Consider the following 22260-nt stretch of genomic DNA (forward strand, 5'->3'; position numbering starts at 1 on the left):
CTGCTTCACCATGGCACCACTGGGCCTAGCTCAGTGCCTGGTACCCTGCAGGCCTCAGGAAATACTTGATCCATGCATGTGTGAATGTACCACTCAGTGAATTTGGAAAGCCACTCCTTAGTTCCCACACTGGAAACTCTCTTCCTACTTCTTCTTCTTTTTTTTTCTTTCTTTTTTTGAGACAGAGCCTCACTCTGTTGGCCAGGCTGGAGTGCAATGGCACAGTCATGGCTCAGAGCAGTATCGACCTTCCTGGGCAGAGGTGATCCTCCCACCTCAGCCTCTCAAGTAGTTGGGACTACAGGCATGCACCACCAGGCTCAGCTGATTTTTCTTTTCTTTTTTTTTTTTTTTTCTTAAATAGAGACAAGGTTTCACCATGTTGGCCAGGCTGGTCTCAAACTCCTGGGCTCAAGTGACTCACCCGCCTCGGTTTCCCAAAGTGCTGGATTACAGGCATTGGTCACCGTGCCCGGCCCTCTTCCTCCTTCTTTGCTTAAATCCTTTCTTGTCCCTGAGGCCTAGCACAGGCTACCTTCCTCTTCATCCTCACACCGTGGAAGCCTCATGAGAGCAGAGACCACGTCTGCCTTGTTCGCCGCTGCAACCCTAAGTCTTGGTCTGGGGCCTGGTACGTGGTAGATGCTCAATAAATCCTGGTTAAATTAACGCAGAATAAATGCCACAGCAGTAGGATATTTTTATTTTATTTTATTTATTTTTTTGAAACGGAGTTTCACTCTTTTTTTTTTTTTTGAGATGGAGTCTCACTCGGTGGCCCAGTCTGGAGTACAATGGCACAGTCTCAGCTCACTGCAACCTCTGTCTGCCTGGTTCAAGCAATGCTCCTGCCTCAGCCTCCTGGTAGCTGGGACTATAGGCACAAGCCACCATATCCGGCTAATTTTTTGTATGTTTAGTAGAGATGGGTTTCACCATGTTGGCCAGCCTGGTCTCGAACTCCTGACCTTGTGATGCGCCCGCCTCAACCTCCCAAAGTGCTGGGATTATAAATGTGAGCCACTGCGCACAGCCAAGTTTCACTCTTGTTGCCCAGGCTGGAAGGCAATGGTGAGAGCTCAGCTCACCGCAACCTCTGCCTTCCAGGTTCAAGCAGTTCGTTTGCCTCAGCCTCTCAAGTAGCTGGGATTACAGGCATGTGCCACCATACCTGGCTAATTTTGTATTTTTAGTAGAGACAGGGTTTCACTATGTTGGTCAGGCTGGTCTCAAACTCCTGACCTCAGATGATTCACCCGCCTCGGCCTCCCAAAGTGCTGGGATTACAGGCCTGAGCCACCGTGCCTGGCCAGATATTTTTCAAATGTTAACCTCTATTTTTCCCTCAGGATTTCCTTTATTCCTTTTGCTCTTACCTTTTCTTCAGACAGCAAAGTATTTCTGTGCCCAAGCCTCAGGGAAGGACGTGACAGCTGAGGACAAAAAAAAAAAAAAACGCCATGTCTCTTGCCTGGATTTGCAGGGTCAACTTGGAGAGAAGCAGAAGGAATATACAGAAAGAACAAAACACTTGGAGGAAACCATGAGACTTTTTGCTTTCCAGGTTGGAGAACGAAACTGTCATAAAGAAGAGAACTGAAGAGAAAACACCCAGATAACAGATGGAGGCGGTTCTCAGAGAAAGAAGCTCTGTCCCTGCTCATGGAGCACCTTGTGTGGGTTGGAAAAAGGCATCCCCTCTGGGTGCACAGCTTGGGAACTGGAGCACAGTCCGCATCCAGCTGTTATTGCCCCCTTTGGTCAGTCACTCACGTAGAGCGCACAACCCATACAACCATACAGAGCCACCTGGCACAAGCCCTGCAGAGTCCTAGAGGAGGAAGAAAGAAAAGAAAAAGCTCGGACAGGTCTGTGGCCATGCCTCACATTCTAGGCAGGGACCTCATGGGGCAAGAGTGTTTCAGGGAGGAGGTGGTCCCAGGCGAAAGCAGCCACAGTTTCCTCTGCAGAGGATCTGAGAGGAGGACCAGGTGGGTGCAGTAGTCCTGAGGTCACCCTTGGGGACAGATGACAGCAACCACCAGATTGCCACCTCCCCACGCACACACATGACAACTTGGCACACATAAGCCCCTTGCAATCAACCCCAAAGGACAGAAAAATCTCAAATAAACTGAGATTAAGTATCTGCCACTCAGGCACAATGAAGATTCAAAAGAGAAGTCCCCTCGAGTCACAGGCACGCACGTGCGTGCGCGCACACCCACCCACACACACACACACACACACACACAGAATAAGCTCCATTGTGTGCACATACACTGGATTTTTTTTTTTTAGTTGCTGTGCTCAGCAGACATTGGTTGTTGAATGGATGCTGAATGAATAACAAGCAAGGGTGCATCTCCGCATCCCTAATGGGTTCTGCCCTGATTTAATTATCAGCACACATCTGTCTCCCTGACTAGACTGTCAATGGCTTGCCGACAGGGACCCAGTTTGTTCAACTTTAAATCCTGCACACGAATCCTCTGCAGAGCTGCTCATTGCCTGAGTGTTCAATTGAATGACTCGCTAAGTACGTGGAATTTTTCTCCAGGCTCCAAGATCAAAATGCTCCCCTCACCCTAAACTCCCCTCCTTCCTCTCTCACCTCTTCAGAGAGCATACGATTTCCCAAGGCCTGGCGCAGAAAGGAACGAGGTGCCCCTTTAACGCGGTTGTTTAGTGCCACCACACAGCCTGATAAATCAGTGTGCTAGGATTTGGGACATGTCCGAATCCACCAGAGGAGCTGTGCTCTGCCCAGCAGCCGTGAGCCTGGGCTTAGTCTGAGGTTTGGGGCAGTGAGGTCAGGATTATCATGGGGTAGGGGACAAGGAGGGCTGGGCCCCGAGATAGATGCTTAAGGGTAGGGGGCTCAAGGTTCCCTGTTCTGGGAGCCACTGAAGATTTATGATGCCCAGAACATCCTAGAGATGGTGCCCAGAGTCGTGGTGTCACTCGGGACCCTTGTGGCTTGGGCACCTGGGCCGTCCCAGCCCACCAGGCCCTTTTCCAGTTTCCTTTCCACACCCTGTGCCACAGCCTGCTCCCTGGCTGCCTCAGTTACATGCCAACCTTTTCTTCTTGACCCTTGAAGCAGCACTTAGATATTCCACCCATGCGCTCTGCCTTTGCAGATAAGGATTTTGTCTCCCAGCCTGTGTTTGTAAATTATTCCCCATGTGTCTGTCCTTTCTCAGTGGCCAGAAGGTCAGCAGCTGCCACTGGCTGGCTGCCCAGCTGTCTTCCTGGCTGCCATCCCTGCTGCCTTCCAGGCCATAGTTTGAGTACCAGCTCTGCCACTTACTAGCCGGGTGACCTTCCCATGTTACAGAAGATGCTGCAGCCATCATGACGATCCGTTCCCTGGTCCCATCCCTCTCCTCTGGGTTCCCACAGCCCGGTGCACTTGTCACTCTCTCCTGGTATTGCAGAGGTCCGTTCGCTGCCTCCCCCACCAGGAGAAGGTGATCCCATGGCTCAGGCCAAGGCTGTCTCCTCCATTTCCCCATGCCCTGCACTGGGCCTGCATTTGAGTGGTGGCCTAAGGAGGATGGGCTCCTGTCCCTCTCACCCTCCTGCCTCTCCTCCTCCCCTTCTCCTCTTCCCTGAGGCTTTCTGCACACACAAACCCAGGATGTGCCTTTCCCCCATTTCCTCCTTGATACTGGTGCCAGTGGGGGTGTCACTTACTTTAGGAGATGAAAAATGCCAGACAGAGACTGAGGTGTTGCAGGGTGTTTTATTAAAACCAGGTGAGTCACCGCCACACATGTTCCAGATGCTCAAATGCTTCCCCAGCTACCCTGCCCGGCTCAGATCTCCTCCTCACGGGAAAGGGACATTCTGCTGTCTTCAAGGGACTGGTGATGAGTCAAAGACTTGTTACTGTCAGGCATAGTTAATAGCTTGGATTCAGGGTTACAGCCAGTTTGGAGGTTGGAAGAAGTTAGGGTGGGATTTAGAACAAAGGACAGTGAAGTCCGACCTAAACCATGCAGAACACGGTGAGCCAACGGCCGCTCCCAGCTCCCGGGTGGTGACATTCCACGGGGAGGCCCACTGCTGGGCACGTGAAGCCAACTTCGGCATCCCAGCCCCGGCCCATCAGCTTCTCCTCCTGCCCACCTCTACCAAACAAAGCAGACACTCAGAAGCAAATTCTACAAGGCTACTCGAGATCAGACCCCGCCCTTCCCTGGACCCCGGGGCCCAGGTGGGTGGGGGTGGGGGCAGCAGAAGCCTAGCCCTGGAACCCCAGCTCCTTGTACTTGGCGGCCATGTCGTTCCGGAACAGCTCCAGCGCCTTTTTCATGGCCCCCTGGGCATCGGCACCAAAGTCTCCAGGATGCTTTTTCTGCAGAACGTGGACGATGGCATCCGAGATGAACTGTATGCAGGGAGGGCGAGGAGAAAAGCTGGTCACCGGGGTGGGACAAACCAAAAGCCATATGGGAGTCAGGTAGCCTCCCACTTTCTCTTTATTCCAGAACCATGTATTGAGCACTTTCTTTTCTTTTCTTTTCTTTTTTTTTTTTTGAGATGGAGTCTCACTGTCACCTTGGCTGGAGTACAGTGGCACGATCTCAGCTCACTGCAACCTCCGCCTCCTGGGTTCAAATGATTCTCCTGCCTCAGCCTCCTGAGTAGCCGAGATTACAGGCATGTGTCACCACACCTGGCTAATTTTTTTGTATTTTTGGTAGAGACGGGGTTTCACCATACTGGCCAGGCTGGTCTCGAACTCCTGACCTCGTGATCTGCCCACCTCAGCCTCCCAAAGTTCTGGGATTACAGGCATGAGCTATCACGCCTGGCCTGAGCACTTTCTATGCACCAGGTGAGATTCTGTGTGACCTCCATGGAAGAACCCCTTTGATCCCCACCACCATCATGAGATAGAGACTACCACTACCCTCGATTTACAGATGCAGAAACTGGGGCGGGGGGGGTGGTAAATGGAAGGGGCATTTAAGCCCAGGAGGGCTGGCTCCGGAGCCCACACTCTTACCCATGGCCCCCTCCATTTCTTCAGGACGTGGACCCCACTGAGGCCAGGTGAGAGCTCAGGGCACCACCCACATGGTGGCAGGGGAAAAAAAATGGAAATTCTCAGATTTCATTACTGTATTCAGGATTTTGCGATCAGAAATTCTAGAAAGGAACTATTTCCATTTGTGTGTATGCAGTTTCTGCACTTAATGACTTGGTATGGTTATTGTTTTAAAGACCCTATTTTGGGGGCACAGCCTTCTATTTTTTTATATCAACCATAGAAACACTGGTGGGAGGGAAGGAGAGAGAGGAAGAGGACAGGGATGAGGCCCACGGCCGGCCCCCAGCATGGAGAACTTCTGCTGTCAGCGTCAGCGTCGGCATTTGCTTTGGTACCCACAGTCTTATTGCCCGGACAACCGAGATGGGAATGGGAAAACGGAGAGGCAGCGTGGGGCTGCTTTAGGGATGGAAAGACCGTGGATGTGAAATGCTACTGTGCTTTCTCAACAGTTAACCAGATTTGATCCCAGCCACAGCCCAGGCTGGTGCACCAAGGAGTGTCATTTCACAGAGGAGACAATCAAGTGGCCAGACCGAAGTCATGCAGGAAGTGAAGGACAGAGCTGGATTTGCGCCCAGGAGGCTGTGGACGGGCCACTGCCAGAGCTGGGAACAGAAGCAGCGGCCGACCCGAGGCTGGGTTTCTCGTTTTCTCAGGGCCCCAGGGTGCAAGTGACATAAAGCAGGAATAGTCGGGGGTGGAACGTGCAAAGGGAGGCTCAGAAGCATCAACACCCCGGAAACCCCTCTGCTCGGAAACAGGGACCGCTCCACAAATGCCTACCTTTGGGCATCGAGGTAGATACCTCACTTCACCTTCCATTTCATTAATGTCACAAAACTAAATAGGGGATCGTGGTGTCAGGAAGAAAGCCCAGTCCTTAGAGACCTTGGGAGAACCAAGTTCCAGGGACACCTCTGCTCCAACCCCATGTGTGACTTCACCCACCCGGATGACCTGGTTGGACCCCCAGCTCAGATGTTCTGGATCCATAGCAGAGCCACTCATATCTACTAAAAAACTGTGGAATGGGGCCACTGCATAATTGAGAAATGAAAACACCCTCAGCACCCACCACCCTGTGCAGCCCCTCAGTCCCTCTGAGAGACGATCTGTCCACAGGTGAGGTGGAGACCGTCTTATGAAGGGTGTGGAAGGAAGGGCCACCGTGGGAGAAGCGCAGACACCTGGGCTCTGTCTTGATTTCTTACAGAGATTATGCATCAGATTTCGTGTGTTCCAGTTGGACCTGGGTTCTGGTGGTTAACTGGCTGTGATACCTTGCCAACATGGGTTTTTCTCTCCAAGCCTCAGATTCTTCCCCCCCAGAGAGAGAATTCAGTCATTGGAAGTGTATGGTGAGCCTGTCACATGCCACTGGGACACAGAAATGGTAGCCCCTCAGGAGCTGAGTGCCCATGGGGAGACCGCCAGGCAAGAGACAGATTATAACACACCCTGACAGTACTCTGGCTGGGAATGAGGATAAAGTGCCACAGGGCAGGGAGGGGCTGGCAGATAGAGTAGCTGATTGCCCTCATGGACCTGGGGGCCCAAGGGGAGGAGGTGGCTTCTGCATTGGGCCTTGGAGGATGAACAGGGATTTGCAGAGAGAAGATGGAGAGGCAGGGATGACCCCACGTGCAGAGCGGTCTGTTCACACTGGGGATGTGGAGTGCAAGGGTTGAGGCCACAGAGAGGTGGTGGCGGCTGTCAGCAGGTGATATTGTGCCACAGTGGATTCAGAACCTGGTTCCAGAGTATTATAGATCTGACTGTACCTCCTGGCTTATCCGCTGTGTGACCTTGGAAAAGCTACCTAACCCCTCTGAGCTCCCAGTTTCCAAATCAGCAAAATGGGGATGAGAAAGGCACCTGCCTGGGGCAGAGACTGCTAATTACCATCTCCCCCTTCTTGCTTGGTAACAGAACACTGGTTGTATTTGGAGGGGTAGTAGGCTACCTTTCCCAGCCTCCCAGGCAGACAGGGTGCTCTGTCTTACGAAGAGCGTAACTTCTGGCCAATGAGATGAAAATAAAAGCACTGGATGAGATTGCTGGGACTCCTTACACTCCTCAAAAGAGAGCATTCTCCTGCTTCCAGTTGAGAATATAGAAGAAATGCCTGGAGCTATTGCAGCCATTTTGGCCATGAGGCAGCTTTGATGCTAGACATGGTAACAAATGCTCACAGTAACAGCAGTTAGGGGCTGGGTATCTGTCTTAATAGAAACCTGCGTTTGAACCTTGGCTATGCCGTTATCCATCTCTGTGACCACGGACAAGCTACTTAACCGCTGCGTGCCTCAGTTTCCCCATCCGTCTATCGAGTGAATATGATAATGGCACCTACCCATGGAGAGGCTGCAACTGTGCACCCAATATCCCCTCTCCCCTTCCTCTTTGGAAATAAGATGTGAATTTGGCATATTAAATTAAAGATGCTGAATGTGTTCATTCTCAACGATCCCAGGAGGAAGGCAAAGTGGGTGTCAGTCCCCTTTACAAAAGAGAAACCTGGGGCACAGAGCAGAGTGGTATAGATCATCCCACAAGTTAGTGGCTGAGCTGGGATTCGAACCCAGATCCCATTACCCCACCCCAAGGCCTTCCCACCAGCCTCCCACCCACCCGGGTCTGCCTCCTACCTCCAGGTACTTGACGGGGATCTTGTGCTTGGTGGCGTGTGACTGTGCCAGGGGCTTCAACTCTGCCTCATGATGCCCTTTCTTCTTCAGGATGCCACCCAGAGCAGTGAGCACGGTGACGCCATGCTTCCTCAGCTCCTCAGATGCCTTCATCTCATCCTCTGATTTCAGATGCTTGAACTTGTCAAACTTCTCCAGAGTTTCAGGGTGACCCTTAAAGAGGCTGTGGGCACAGAGAAGGCTGGAGTCAGACATGGGAAGCTCAGCGTGAGGTCGGGGGGCAGCCAGACTAGAGTTCAAGTTCAGCTACCCGTCTTCCCAGCTGTGTGACCTTGGGCCATTCACTTCACCTCTCTGTGCCTCAGCTTCCTCATACAAGGAATGGGGATAACTTGTCCCGTAACTTAAAGGATTAAGTGAGAGAACGTGTGCTATGTACCAACAGGGTGTTGTCACACGGTGAGTGTCACACGCTATCATTATTCTTATTATCATCGTCATCTTCTTTACTATGAGGGGAAGGAAGGAAAAAAGCATCTTTGCATTGCTCGCTGGCCTCACTCCAATTTTCCCCAAGTTGCCTAGAGAGGAAATGGCTGAGTGGCATCGTGGATGGGCCAGGAGCACTGAAGCTGAAGGACCCTGGACTAGATGAGCACCTACTACATGCCAAGTTCCATGATAGACTTAACTTGCGTTTTCCTTTTGAGTCATTCATATTATTCCCATTTTACAGATGTGGAAACAGAGGCTCCAAGGCATAAAGTCACCTGCTCATTATTGCAGGGGCGCCGTCCAGAGAAGCCAGGCTGGAATCAGGTCTGAGTGACCAAAACAGCAGTTGTGGTCCACGCTGCGACCATCTCTGCAGCTTCCTGCCTAGGGATTGTTCTTCAGCTGCTTAAAATCCTCCAGCTACAGGAGGCTCACTCCTACCTGTGAGGGCCATTCCACTCCAGAGCAGTCCTCACACCCAGAAACCCCTTGCTTGTTTGGAGCGCAGGCTGTGACTCTCTGAACCTCCCAGTCCCCTCACTGTGCAGATGGCGAAGTGCCCTGTGGGAACAACCCGACCCAGCCCTTCCACAGACCAGCACCCACTCCTGCCAGGCACGCAGTGAGGTGCCCCAGGGGCCTCTGCTGGGACTCTGAGCAGCCACCTCCAGCTTTAGACCTCATCCCTTTTCACTATGAGCAGGTGAGTGCTGGTTAAAGAGAGTCAGACTTGCCCTCCGGGTAGGAGTGAGTTTCCCCTTTTCACTCACAGAAGACCACGGAGAGAAGTGGCTTGCCCAAGGTCATGTGGCTGGTCAGTGGCAGAGCCCAGACCCAAACCCAAAATGGGACAGTTTCCTATTCCCACCCTTTCCCTTGTGCCACAGCCTGAAATGTTTGCAGGGGCAACCTGTCTGCCCAGGGCTTCCTCTCCTGTCTGACGGTTTCAGTTCCTCGAAAAGCTCCTCTTTCATGGACTCCAGGTTCCATGACATCCCTGTAGCAGTACACAGCATGTACTGTGGCCACACTCCAGCTTGCGCCCTGAGCCACCCTGCCCAGAAGTGGTCACAAGGAAGCACCTGATCCCTGCAGTCTCTATCCCAGGGTTTTATGAGGAGGATATTTTGTGACCAGGACGCTGAGCTCCTCAACCTGAGAATGAGTTCATGGGTTTTTTTTGTTTTTTCTTTTTTGACATGGAGTCTCGCTCTGTCACTCAGGCTGGAGTGCAGTGGCAGGATCTCAGCTCACTGCAATCTCCACTTCCTGGGTTTGAGCGGTTCTCCTGCCTCAGCCTCCCGAGTAGCTGGGACACATGCAGGCGCCACCATGCCCGGCTAATTTTTGTATTTTCAGTAGAGAGAGGGTTTCACCATGTTGGCCAGGCTGGTCTCAAACTCTTGACATCAGCTGATCCACCCACCTCGGCCTCCCAAAATTCTGGGATTTACAGGGGTGAGCCACCGTGCCCCGCCATGAGTTCATGTTTTTTAAGAGCCACCTCTGTCCAACGATCTCCTCTTCAGCTTGTGGTCAACTAAAGCCCCCAGCTCTTCTTCATGAGACCTGCCATAGCTTCTCGTCCTGTCATCGAGCGGTTGATGACCCGTACTCCTGAACTGCAGAATTTGCATTTCTCCTTCCTGTTTTCAGCCCCCTATTCCAGGCTCAGCAGCCTAGTTCGGATGTCACCATCAGAGATGGTTTCTGATTTTGCGTGAAAGCACTGAATTGACACAGAGCACTGCTGAGGGTGTGAGTATTTTCAGTGTTTTGCGTGTATTAATTCACTGGGTCCTCATAGCAACCCTGGGAGGTAGATACTATTATGATCTCGCTTAAAAGAAGAAGAAAAGGAAGAGGGGACGCCTCTTTGCCAAGGTCACAGTCAGCAGAAGGAGAAGCAGGAAGCTCAGCTGCTGTTCTCTGAAGGACAGAGCCTTGCGTTTTCCTTTCCTTCCTTATTTCTTCCTCAAGCACAGGGCAAGCACGAGACACAGGGCCCTTCCTTCCTTCTCCCCACAGCAGAGGAGAGAAGGAAAAGTTGGAAGAGGTTTTATCATCCTGGCCCAGTGGGTTTGGGGCTGGGCTCACACCCCGTCTCCATGTTTGTATCAGGACACAGGCGATCTTGGAGCAGGTGAATTGCTGATGTTATTGACAGGACACATTCCTTATTAGGAATCCGGGATCCCGCGACTGGACGGACTTTGAGATCGGCAATTCCAGCCTCTTTCCAAACACACAATTATTTTATCACCCACAGAAACACACTCTCAACACCATCCTCACACGCTTCTTATTTGATCAATAATCAGATCTCCCGTCTGGAAAAGCCCTAATAACTTGCTATGTTCAACTTCGAATATGTACACACAGGCACGCACAAATGCACACTGCGTTAAACAGAGGTGGCCGGGTGTGGTGGCTCACGCCTATAATCCCAGCACTTTGGGAGGTGCAGGCTTGCGGATCATCTGAGGTCAGGAGTTCGAGGCTAGCATGGCCAACATGGTGAAACCCCATCTCTACTAAAAATACAAAAGAATCAGCCGGGCGTGGTGGGTGGAAAGGCACCTGTAATCCCAGCTACTTGGAGGCTGAGGCAGGAGAATTGCTTGAACCTGGGAAGCGGAGATTGCCATGAGCCAAGATCATGCCACTGGATTCCAGCCTGGGTGACAGGGAGACTCCATCTCAAAAAAAAAACAAAAAACAAAGGTACTAGCAATACTGACTCTTACCAATGTGACGCTTACTTTACGTTCACAGTGCGGACATATGTTAACTCATTTTAAAAGCCTGATGGGGTAGGTGCCATTCTGCAGAGGAAGAAACAGAGGCACTGAAAGACCAACGAGCTGGGGAGTTAACCCAGACAATCTGGCTTCATGTCTACACTCCTGATGACTCTTCAGGCTTTGTTATTGTTATACAAAGATATTTACATGCAAACTAATACCTACACGGAAATGTATCAACACCTCACAAGCGTACGTGCGGGCTCTCACAGATGTGTGTGCACATTCACATGTTGGCCTGCACCCTCACACAGAAATACATGTAAATATCTCCCAGCACATGACACACACACACACACATGCATACAAGCCTGAACCACATACACTCCCTTCCCCCATGCTTGGCATGGTCCACCACCATGCCAAACTTTGCCACCTCACCCCAGGATCCTGTCCAAATCTTCGTGCGTCACTGACAGCTTGTCTCTGACACCTTTAGTCCAAGAATCCCTGAGCTCCTGACTATTATTATCTGGCGACAATGATCCTTGAACTCCCGCCTGACAGATGGAAGACCGGGCACGCACAGGCGATGGCCCGAGGTCAGGACACTGAATGGAGACTGTCTGGGGCAGAACAGTGCCAAGGATTTGGGAAGCAAGGCAGCTGGGAGTCTCCAACATGTTAGGACCCGCTCCCCACCCTCCGATATCTACGAAGAGAACAAAGAATGGACAGTTATGGAAGTGAGTCCTGGTCCCAGTTCTGGCGCCAATGTGCTCTGTGAGGTGGAAGTCGCTCAGCCTCTCTGGATCTTGGCTCTTCCATATGTAAACCAAAAGGTTAGGTCTAGATGATTCCTCCAAAAGACTCACCAGTGCCTTACTTTCCACTCTCGGCACCAGACAGCCAGGGAGAGAGGGCATGTTTACTTTATTAATATTTTTGGGGGGACAGGGTATTGCTCTGTTGCCCAGGCTGGAGTACAGTGGTATGATCTTGGGTCACTGCAGCCTCGATCTCCTGGGCACAAGCCTCCTACCTCAGTCTCCCAAGTAGCTGGGACTACAGGCACACACCACCACGCCCGGCTAATTTTGTTTATTTTTTTTGTAGAGAAGGGGGTCTCACTATGTGGCCCAGGCTGGTCTTGAACTCCTAAACTCAAGTGATCCTCCCACTCTGCCTCCCAAAGTGCTGGGATTACAGGCCAAGGCACTACACCCTGCCCCAGATTTACTTTAAACAGCAGAGGAGAATTGGGCTAATTTGTGGCTGCCAGATTATTCCAGCACACACAGCTGCCTGCCTCCTGTGGACCCAGGCCTTGCAGCTAGGAGCGCCCCCTACAGGCAGCCACAGAAGGCCCTTCTCCTGGATTATTTGCCTGATAACAACAGCCACCCAGAAAATGAGCAGATGGAAGCCCCTCACCCTGTGGAAACGGACAGAGGGCATTTCCTCTAGTATTTCAGAAAGCCCCATTTGCCTGAGTATCCAGCTTCAACCCTGCTGTCGGTGAGCTTGGTTCATCAGACACATCTTCAGGCTAAGTGAGAGAGAAGGGAGGTCATTTTCCTGCTGTTCTCTGAACTGAGGCCCAAGCAGACACCCACATGAAACATGGAGCACATGCTCAGATCCATGAAAACCACCCCTGGCTCTGCTAGAGTAAAAGAACCAGACTGTGCATGGCGGTCCATCTTGAGTGTGGCAAGGTCATGGGCAGAATAACATAACGGTCAAGAGCAAGGATTCTGAGCCTGGTGCGTTGGCTCACGCCTGTAATCCCAGCACATTGGGAGGCCAAGGCGGGCAGATCACCTGAGGCCAGGAATTAGAGACCAGCCTGGCCAACATGGCGAAACCCAGTCTGCACTAAAAATACAAAAATTAGCCGGGCGTGGTGGTGCGCACCTGTAATCCCAGCAAGACTCGGTCTCAAAAAGCAAAGAGCAAGGACTCTGGATCCAAGCTGCTTGAATTTGAATTCCAGCTCCTCTCTCTATTCTTTTCTGAGATGGAGTTTTGTTCTTGTTGCCCAGGCTGGAGTACAATGGGGCCATCTCGGCTCACTGCAACCTCCGCCTCCCAGGTTCAAGCCATTCTCCTGCCTCAGCCTCCCAAGTAGCTGGGATTACAGATATGTTCCACCACACCCAGCTAATTTTGTATTTTTTTTTTTTTTTTTTTAACTAGAGATGGAGTTTCTCCATGTTGGTCAGGCTGGTCTCGAACTCCCGACCTCAGATGATCCGCCCACCTCGGCCTCCCAAAGTGCTGAGATTATAGGGGTGAGCTACTGCACCCAGCCTCCAGCTCCTCTCTTACTTGCTGAGTGGCTTTAGGTAAGTTTCTTAACCGCTCTGTTAAATGTGGTGATCATAATAACATCTACCTCATCAGGTTACTGTCAGCCTTCAGTGAATGAAAGAAACACTTAATACGGAGCCCAGCGATCAGTATGTACTGAATAAATGGTTGCTGTCTTTCTCCTCCTCCTCATCTCTACCAACACCATGATCATCACCATCACCCAGGAATTTTCACTCCTGCCTGTGGCTGTCATTAACCAGTGGAGACTCTCAGGCCCAGTTCCTCCCTGTAATGAGAAGCAGTGACCATCAGTGGTGAGTTTTAAACATTTTATGGCCTTGAAATCCTTTGTTCCAAAACACAATGCCAACGTAAATAAAACAAAAAAGCTTTGCGTAAAGGAAGTTAAAACAGGAGTGTGGAGCTCACTCAGCAGCCCCCTGTCTTCTGAAGCCCCCACGCCTGGAGCCAGAATCTTCAGGTGGCCTTCCAGCTTCTGTGCTCTAGAACTTGATGTTCATGTACTCGCAGCAAAGCCCTCTGTGTTTTACAGACTGGGTTTCATGGAATCTGCCCTCTTTTACAATCAGAAGACTGGAGACATAACCTTTCAAGGTCAGGAAGAAAGTCCAGAGTCAGTATCCAGAACAGAGCCAAGATGCCAACTCCCACGGGGGTTATTTGCAGCTCTGGGCGTGAGCCCTCTCCACCCTGCCCCCCGGGAGGCCATCCTTCCTGTTCCCCAAAAACTGAGAAGGCAGAACCAGCTGGTGCGGTCTCTGCATGCCCCACAGCATAAGACGTGACAGGGCACCAGGCCTCTGGGACCTTCCAGGGGCCAGCAGTTCTAGGCATCATGTCTTATCCCTGGCCCCTGGCCCCTGGCCCCTGGCCCCTGGCAAGCCTCCCAGAATCTCCCTGATGACGAAACACCCTGAGTCTTCTTCAAGACATCCAAGTCACTGCCTTAGGAATGGCAGCTCCCAAATCACCTTGGAAAGACCTCTGCTCTGCAAACTCTGGTCTCCTACCTCCATGCCCGACTGTCCTGTCTCCTCTCCAAAAGCAAAGGAGGATCTCGAATTCAGAGACTTCCAGCGCATGACAGTAGGATGAGATCTCAGAGACCATGGAAGACAATCCCTTCACTCAACCAAGAAAGAAAGAAGACCCAGAGATGGAGAGACTTGTCCAAGGTCACGCGGCAAATCGGTGGCCCAGGAGTTGATGTCAATTTGCGTGTGTGTGTGTGTGTTGCTGGGGGGAGCATTTTGTGCAATCCAACAGGGCCTGTTACAGCCAGCTCACAGTCACAAGAGAAGAAAGACAATGAACACACCACAATGCCATTAGAGTCAACGGATAACTCAGCCGTCCTTCCTCAAGTGTTTCTAGCAAGGACAGGGCTCAAATTTTAGATAACAGAGCTTCCAGGACCAGCCACGCTCCCGAGGCAGACAGAAGCTGCAAATGGGGAAAGCCCAAAAGAGACCCAAAGGAAAACTGAGTGGAAGAGGAGAACAGGCGCTGGCTCACCAATAAGGAGAAACGAATCTTCAAATTAAAGCACCAAAGACAATCCGATCACTTACGGCAAACCCGGAGCCCACTTCCTCCCAGGGGCAGAAATGTTGATTCATAACCCATCAGACTTTTGATGGAACCAGCCCAGAACATGAGGGAAGGGACCCAGAGAAGAAAAGAGAAGAGCGTAGGGGTGGAAGCGTTGGGATGGAAGGCGACGGGAAGATGAGAGTCTACACGCAAACCGCAGCCATCCTCTATTCACGGAACTCAGATTTTTGTTTTCATGGGTGTATTATTCCGAAATCCCCTGCAGTAAAAGGCGGGATATACTTGGAGACCACACCACTCCGAGCTCTTAGACTGGAGACATACCCAACGCCGAAGGCCAGTAATGAGCCTCTATCTTCTGTACTCTAATTGCAATGCTTTGAAAGGTCCCCAGTCTGGCCTTCATCTGTAATAGCTGCTAACATCTGTAGCACTCGGTATATGCCAGGAACTACGCCAGGTGTCATGCATGCGTCATCTTATTTCATTGTCGCTTCTCCTCTAGGACACAGATACTAGGCTATCCCCCTTGCGGTACAGGAGAGGATATTGAGGCTCCGAGAGGTTCAGTACCCTCCCAGAGGCCACCCCACTGCTCAGTGGCAGATTCCAATCTAGGACCGGATGTGTCTCCCCGTGAAGGCCATCTCTTAGACTTGACACTTTAACAGCATTTCACACACTGCGACTCTGAAAATGTCCTCCCCTTCTAGTCCCTTTTTGTCCCCACCCTGTAAGAGAGGTAGCTGGACAGTCTCTCAGAGCCCTTATTAACTCTGACCATCTGTAATTCTAAAATTCTTCCTGGTGGACTCTGAGCATCCAACGTTTGATTCCCCTGAAATGGATCCCTTTCCCTCTCCCGAGTCCAATCCCTGACACTTGAAAGTGAAGAAAAAGCAAGTGAGGGTATTAACAACCTCAACTAATGCAGCCAACAGGTCTACCCCGGTGCACGCTTTCCACCCTTGATCTCAGGGTGTGGGTGGCAGGGGCAGTGGAATTTCCTCCTTTTACCTGATGAGGACTTCCTGCCCATGGCTTGGGATGTCAGCCTCCACCTTCCCCCAGACGTTCAGCACCAACTGCCACTCCCCGTCGCTGAGCCCCATGGTGCAGTCTGAAGAAGACAGAAAGAGCAGGTATGGGCTCACTGGGTGTCCTGGCCCCAACAGCTGGGGTTTGAGGCCGCCTGGCTCCAAGGGCGTTTTTATACCTTCTGGGGTGCTTGACAAAGATCACTTGATGGCTCGCTCTTCCCCTCCCCTGCCCTCCTTCTCTTTCTCTCTCTCTCTCTCTCTCTCATCCAGGGAGGGGTCTAATCTTTTCCTTTCTCTAGCCCTCACATGGGAAGCTATTTTGGGGCGGGTGCCATTGTGGCGAGGCAGGACAGCTCAGGCCACGGGGGGTGGGGCGGTTGTGCGTGTTGACAGAAGGGGAGGAGGTTGGGCACCGTCTGGACTCTCGGGGCAGACAGAAAGGGCACCACTGAGGCCAATGCCAGCAGCCTGAAACCCAACGCTCCCTGCGGTCAGCCCTCCCAAGAGGACCTGTCATGTTTCTAAGCTTGACCACCAGGCACCCCAGCTGGCCCCAGGACAGTCCTGGCCCTTCACAGCCTCTCACGCACCACTGCCCCTTTGCCAGAGACCCCTCACCCCGCCAGAAGTGACAGAAAGGAACTAGATGCTTTTGTGCTTATAGCCAGGTGGTCCTGGGCAAGTCCACCATCTCTTAAAGAATTCCTGGCTTCGTGACCCTGCCCAAATGTTTCCGTCTGAAAAGTTTTTCTTGCCATACTTCTTTGAGACACAACGAATTGCTTCCTCCTTTCCTTTCTTTGTGTGGGTTCCTGTGGCATGGCTTCCCAAGGGGCGTCCTATTTCCTGGTTTTCATGCCAGCTTCTCTATTAGGATAACAGCAGCCAGCACTCACGGAGACTTTGCTGGGTGCCAGGCCCTGTCCCAAACACTTGGCATTTGGTAACTCATTCAATCCCCCCAAGACCTCCCTATGTGATAGGTACTGACATTATCTCCATTAATTGAGAGGAAGTAGAGAAACATCACAGATGCACAGCTAGTTGCTGGCAGAGCTGGGATTTGAACCCTGGAAGCCAGTCTCCCTCATTTTATTTCAGGAGCTCCATTTTCTTCATCCCTGTAGCTCTTGGGCCTCACATAGTGCTCTGTGCCAAGTTTGAACTGAATAAATGTTTGTTGAGTAAACAGGTGGATGGTCTTGCAAAGAAAGTGAGTGGAGGATGATTAGTCTTATCTTCCATCCATCCCTCCTTCCATCCATCCACTTATTCATCCATCTATCCATTCATCCATTCATCCATCCAGCATCTTTGTCTATTCATCCGTTCACTCATCTATCCATCCACTCACCCATTCATCACCACCAATCCCTCCATTTACCCATCTGTTCCTCTATCCACCCATCCATCTATCCTCCACCCATCCATCCATCAGCTCATCAGTCCACCCATCCCCTCATTCATCCATTTATTATCACTCTCTCCTTCCATCTATCCATCCACCATCCACCAATCCCTCCACCTATCCATCTATCTGTTCATCCATCCATCCATCATCCATCCATGCATCCATCAACTCACTCATCCACCCATCCTCCCTCCATCCATCCATCCACCCATCCCCTCATTCATCCATTTATTATCCCTCCATTCATCTCTCCCTCCCTTCATCTATCTACCCATCATCCCTCCCTCCCTCCATCTATCCTTCTATCTGTTCCTCCATCTCTCACTCCCTCCATCCATCCATCCACCCATCTCCTCATTCATCCACTCATTATCCCTCCATTCATCTTCCCTCCCTCCATCATCTATCTATTCATTTATCCATTCATAATCCACCTATCCCTCCATCTATCCATCTGTTCATGCATCCATCCATCCATCCGCCCATCCCCTCATTCATCCATTTATGATCCCTCCATTCATCATCTCTCCCTCCATTCATCTATCTATCCATCATCCATCCATCCCTCCATCTATCCATCTATTTGTTCCTCCATCTCTCACTCCCTCCATCCTCCCTGCATCCATCCATCCACCCATCCCCTCATTCATCCACTCATTATCCCTCCATTCATCATCCCTCCCTCCATTCATCTATCTATTCATTTATCCATTCATAATCCACCTATCCCTCCATCTATCCATCTGTTCATCCATCCATCCATCCGCCCATCTCACAAACAGTGATAGACCACGTACTGTGTGTCAGACTCTGCTACATGCTGAGGACAAAATCAAATCAAACACATTCCTGCGTCCAAGACACTCAGAGTCTCTTTAGGGAGATAACTAAGAGGGATGAAAATACGGTACAGTTTATTGAGTGCTATGTTCGAGGTAGTCACAGGCCCTTCCTTCCATCTGCACAGGACTTTACAAAGCTCGTCCCTGGCAAGATTACATCTAGTTTTTACAACACCTCTAGGAAGCTGTGAGCACCACCCCACTTTATAGCTGTGGGAAGCGAGATTCAGAAAGGAGAAGCCAGTGTTTGGCCCGTCCCGGGTCTGCACTGGATGTGTGAGGAACGACTACCCCAGCTACACAGCTTTTTAAAGGTAACTGCCCTGCCCCACCCCTGCTGAGGTGCAGGTGTAGCCAGTCAAGTTCTGGGGCACTCGATTCTCCCCCAGACCTGCTGCCAGTCACAACCAAGCTGAGAAAGCCGACGTCAGGAGCCACTGACTTCCTGAATAGTCAACGTCTGCTAGCCAGGAGAACGTGAACAGGGATGTCTAGTAAGAATCGGACAGGTAGGAAATGTAGCTAGAAAAAGAGTCAGATTCAAAGAACCCCCAAACTTAGAGCTCCCCTGTGCAACTCCGTCAGAATGCCCTCTGTGTGAGTCTCTGAAGCCTGGCCCGTGACGTTGCTAGGATCGCCATGAGCCTCCACTCCCTGTAGGAGCCCTGTGTCTCTTTTCAACGAGTCCTGTGTACTGAGGCAGCTGACTCCTAATGACCAAAAGGGTCAGAGGCACTGGCTGCACATCTGGTGTCCCCTTCCCTGGTGACCATTCCAGAAGCCAACCCGGAATGCTAGGCCAGCCGACCCCCGAGGGCCCATCTCTTTAGCAGTGGAAGAAGCAGTAACAAAATGAGTAGTAGCTAAAAATGCCATGGTGGTGTCAACGGGGCTCTCATTCATTCATTCAGCCATTCATCTGTTTGTTCCTTTGTTCATTCATTCAGGCAACAGCCGAGTACTGAGGCCCCAGTCTGCCAGGCCCAGCCTCAGAAGGAAAGGCAACTTTGAGAGTGCCTGCCCCGGTCTCAGACCCTCAGAAGCTTTGACTCTTACTGCTGGTCACTCGCTGGGGGTGAGCCCAGGATGTGAGAGGGGAGGGCCGAAAGAAGGTGATGACACTGAGCTGTGCCACGCCTGACCCAGGGCCGCCTGCCCTGTGCACTGGGGAAGGCAGGGGGGACACATTCGAGACTCCTGGTGATTGAGTTGCAGGGTGCGGTTTTCAAATGCCCCGTGCCCTCCTGCGAGTCTCAGAACATCCCGAATGACTACTCGAATCCCAGCTCTTCTCCTATCTCTGGCCTCCTGAGTTGTCTGGGGACAGCCTGAGTGTTTAAAATCTCATCAACCCGTTACTGACGCTGAAGTGTTTAACATGAAGCTATCATCCGCTTGGCAGGCGCTCCCATGAACCAGCGTGCTCATGGAAACCTGTAGCTTTGAAGTCGATGGACCTTTTAAGTTTTACCATTTAAGCTAATGGGAAGGCACCGACATCTGTTTGTACTTACACATCTCTACAACAGAACAGCGTTACCTCGCAGTTGCCATGGCTACCTGGAGCCACCAGCTCTGTTTGGGGGCCATTATTATCCCCGTGGCAGCCTTCATTATGGCCGGGGCAGAGAAGCCGCAGGCGCATTATAGGAAAACCAGGCTGCCTTTGTGTGCAAAACTTTCTGCAGCCGTACACACTCATGCTGCACACACACACGCGCACACACACACATGCAGGGCACGTTAGTCTGACGGCCAGTGGGGAAAACTGGATCCCAACAAGTCAGGCCTCCTCTTTTTCCATTTCCTATCTCAGAATCCTTTGAATCCAAAACTGAGGCTCGCAGAATCATCCTCTGTGCTCCCAGTTCTGGACTCCCGAGATCCCAGAACTAAAATTCTAGAGTGTCAAAATCTTCAGCTTTTGGCCACCCGAGAAACTGGGATTCTAGATTCTAGACTCATAGAGAGCTAGAGGCAGAGAAGTCTAGAATTACAGGGCTGTAGCATCTTGTGGCTAAAAGAGGCCTTCCACGGTATTTTGTCCAATATCCCACTGAATGTAGTTTTCCCTGCAGATAATTGTCTGGCATCTGCTTGAATACTCCTGGGAATGGTGAGCTCACTACCTAAAGCTTCAAAAATTCTTTTTCATGTCGAACCAAAAGATGCCTCCACGTCACCGTCACTCCCTCGTGGTGGCTCCGCTGGCTCCTTGGGAATAGAGAGGCCCAGCTGAGTCTGTCTCACAAGAGAAGCAGCAGGCTCATCTAAGCCCTTTCTTGTCCAGACTGAACATCCCAAGACTTTCACTGAGCAAGGTGAGGCGGGGGCATCAGGCTGGTGGAGAAAGACAGGCTCTGAGATCTTCAGTCTCCAGCCACTGTCACCTCTAGTCACATGCACACAAAGAGAACGCTGTAGTGAGGGGCGTCCAGCACCCACCTGCACAGGTCTGAGCCCCCCAGGCAGCTGTGCACCTGGCTCCTCTATTTTTATGGTTAGAAAACCCAATCTAGGTGACCTGGGAATTTGCTAGCCCTTGGACAGGTGACAATTCCCCTCTGTAAATCTGGGATTAAGACTCCACCGGGGAAGAGCTAAGATGTGGCAAGAAGGAGTACTCTGGCTCCTCAAAGCCGGGAGTCCCCGAGGTCTCCGCCACTCCCTTCCTCCTCCTTCTGGGAACCAGCTTTTGCAGGCCAGGCTGGGCAGCGCCTCCCTCCTGCCAGCAGGCCCTCCCACCCCACTCCCAGCTTAGCTTGTGCTCCCTGGCAGAGTCTACCCTCCTGGACCAGCGCCAGGCCAGGACTCAGAGCAGAGCTGGGGCCTGAGGGTTGCAGGACCTGCTCAAGACCCTCGATGGGCCAGCAGGACCCCCACGCTTGCTCCAGACCCCAGAACCACCCCCCCCAGGCTGCTCCTCTCCAGCCCCTTAGGTCCATCATACTGACCACAGCTTCCCTTCTCTCCCCAGCTGTCCTCACAGAGCCTCCAGCCAAGCGGCCAGGACTGGGGGTGGGGAGAGGTGTCTTATAGCAGCCGGGGAGAGGCGCAGGGAGCTAAAAATACAGTTTACATGGCAAGGCTCCTCCTCTCCCTGCAGGCCCAGAGGGGCTTATTGGAGGAGGGCTGGCAAGAACGCAGTATCCTAATCCCCCAGTCAACAGATGTGGCCCGGGACACCGGCCTGCCTCGTCCCTTCACCCTGCCCGGCCTTGGAGGCTCAGAGTGGCTCCTCCAGCCCCACCATCCACCTGTCATCTGGACAGAGCCCAGTCCCACCTCCAGCCACCCAACCCCATGCTCACCCGTCCTCCCCTTTCTTCAAGGCTCGTTCCATAGGAACAGCTTTCCAGCTGGGACTCCCCCCGACCCCACTCCACCCGCTTCCTGGCAGATGTGCCTCTTCCCCACTCCGGCTCCAGCACTGGTGCAGCCTCTCATCTCTCTTGCTTTGGGGTGCACCCGTCTGGACTGGCTTCTTTCCATTTCTACCCTGTGAGGACCTCAGAAGCAGGAATATCAAAACCACACACTCGTATTGTACTTACTGCACGCCAGGGGTAGCGCTCCTCCCAGCGGCCCTTTCTTCTGCAGGAGACAGTTTTACAAGCCTCACTTTACACTTGAGGCCCAGAGAGGTTAAGTAACTTGCCCAAAGTCACACAGCTACTAAATGCCAAGCCCAAGATTGGAACCCAGGCAGTCTGCCTTCAGAGTCTCTGCTTCATGGCTAAGAACTGGTCTAATGTGGGGTTCTTCCCCTTCACTCTCTCACCTGCTCTACAGCACCTAGCAAAGGACCAGGCCAACAAGCTCTTGGATTGTTTATTTTTGTACTGAGTCCATTTAGGGTCTTGGCTTGCTGGAAGCAAAGGCAAAGACAGCCGGTGACCTTGCCCCAGGGGCTGACAATGGGGGCCCTACTGCCATCTAGTGGCAACAAGGAGAAAAGCCTGCACCATCTGTGCTCTCCGTTTCTCAGTCTCTCTTCCCAGCCAGCTGGGAGGGGGTTTTTTTCTGTCTCTATTCATGGCACCTTGCCTAGAAGACCATGGATGGCTTGCCAGATTATCAGAAGACGAATCATGATCTTTTAATATTGTGATCCAGGACAAGTG

The 22260-nt window shown here is 51.8% G+C and overlaps 1 protein-coding gene and 1 long non-coding RNA gene across 4 annotated transcripts; both read right to left on the reverse strand.

Annotated features, from left to right (window-relative positions):
• Positions 1-3734: 3734 nt before the first annotated feature.
• On the reverse strand, positions 3735-21924 carry MB (myoglobin). 3 transcript variants are annotated; one of them, XM_054240720.2, is made up of 4 exons: positions 21691-21924; positions 15861-15963; positions 7714-7936; positions 3735-4396 (listed from the first exon to the last, which is right to left on the reverse strand). In XM_054240720.2, the coding sequence occupies exons 2-4, from the start codon at positions 15953-15955 to the stop codon at positions 4250-4252; spliced, it is 465 nt and encodes a 154-aa protein (XP_054096695.2). In that variant the 5' UTR covers positions 15956-15963; positions 21691-21924; the 3' UTR covers positions 3735-4249. The 3 variants fall into 3 exon arrangements, with proteins under 3 accessions (XP_054096695.2, XP_009008163.3, XP_002743768.3); XM_009009915.3 differs by lacking the exon at positions 21691-21924 and adding an exon at positions 21091-21144; XM_002743722.5 differs by lacking the exon at positions 21691-21924 and adding an exon at positions 16060-16145.
• On the reverse strand, positions 13584-15260 carry LOC118146918 (uncharacterized). Its single transcript, XR_004733078.3, has 2 exons — positions 14300-15260; positions 13584-13875 (listed from the first exon to the last, which is right to left on the reverse strand). It is a non-coding gene; the product is annotated as an uncharacterized LOC118146918 (long non-coding RNA).
• Positions 21925-22260: the final 336 nt, after the last annotated feature.

Source organism: Callithrix jacchus, chromosome 1, assembly GCF_049354715.1.
Source record: "Callithrix jacchus isolate 240 chromosome 1, calJac240_pri, whole genome shotgun sequence".
In the NCBI taxonomy this organism is placed as follows: domain Eukaryota; kingdom Metazoa; phylum Chordata; class Mammalia; order Primates; family Cebidae; genus Callithrix; species Callithrix jacchus.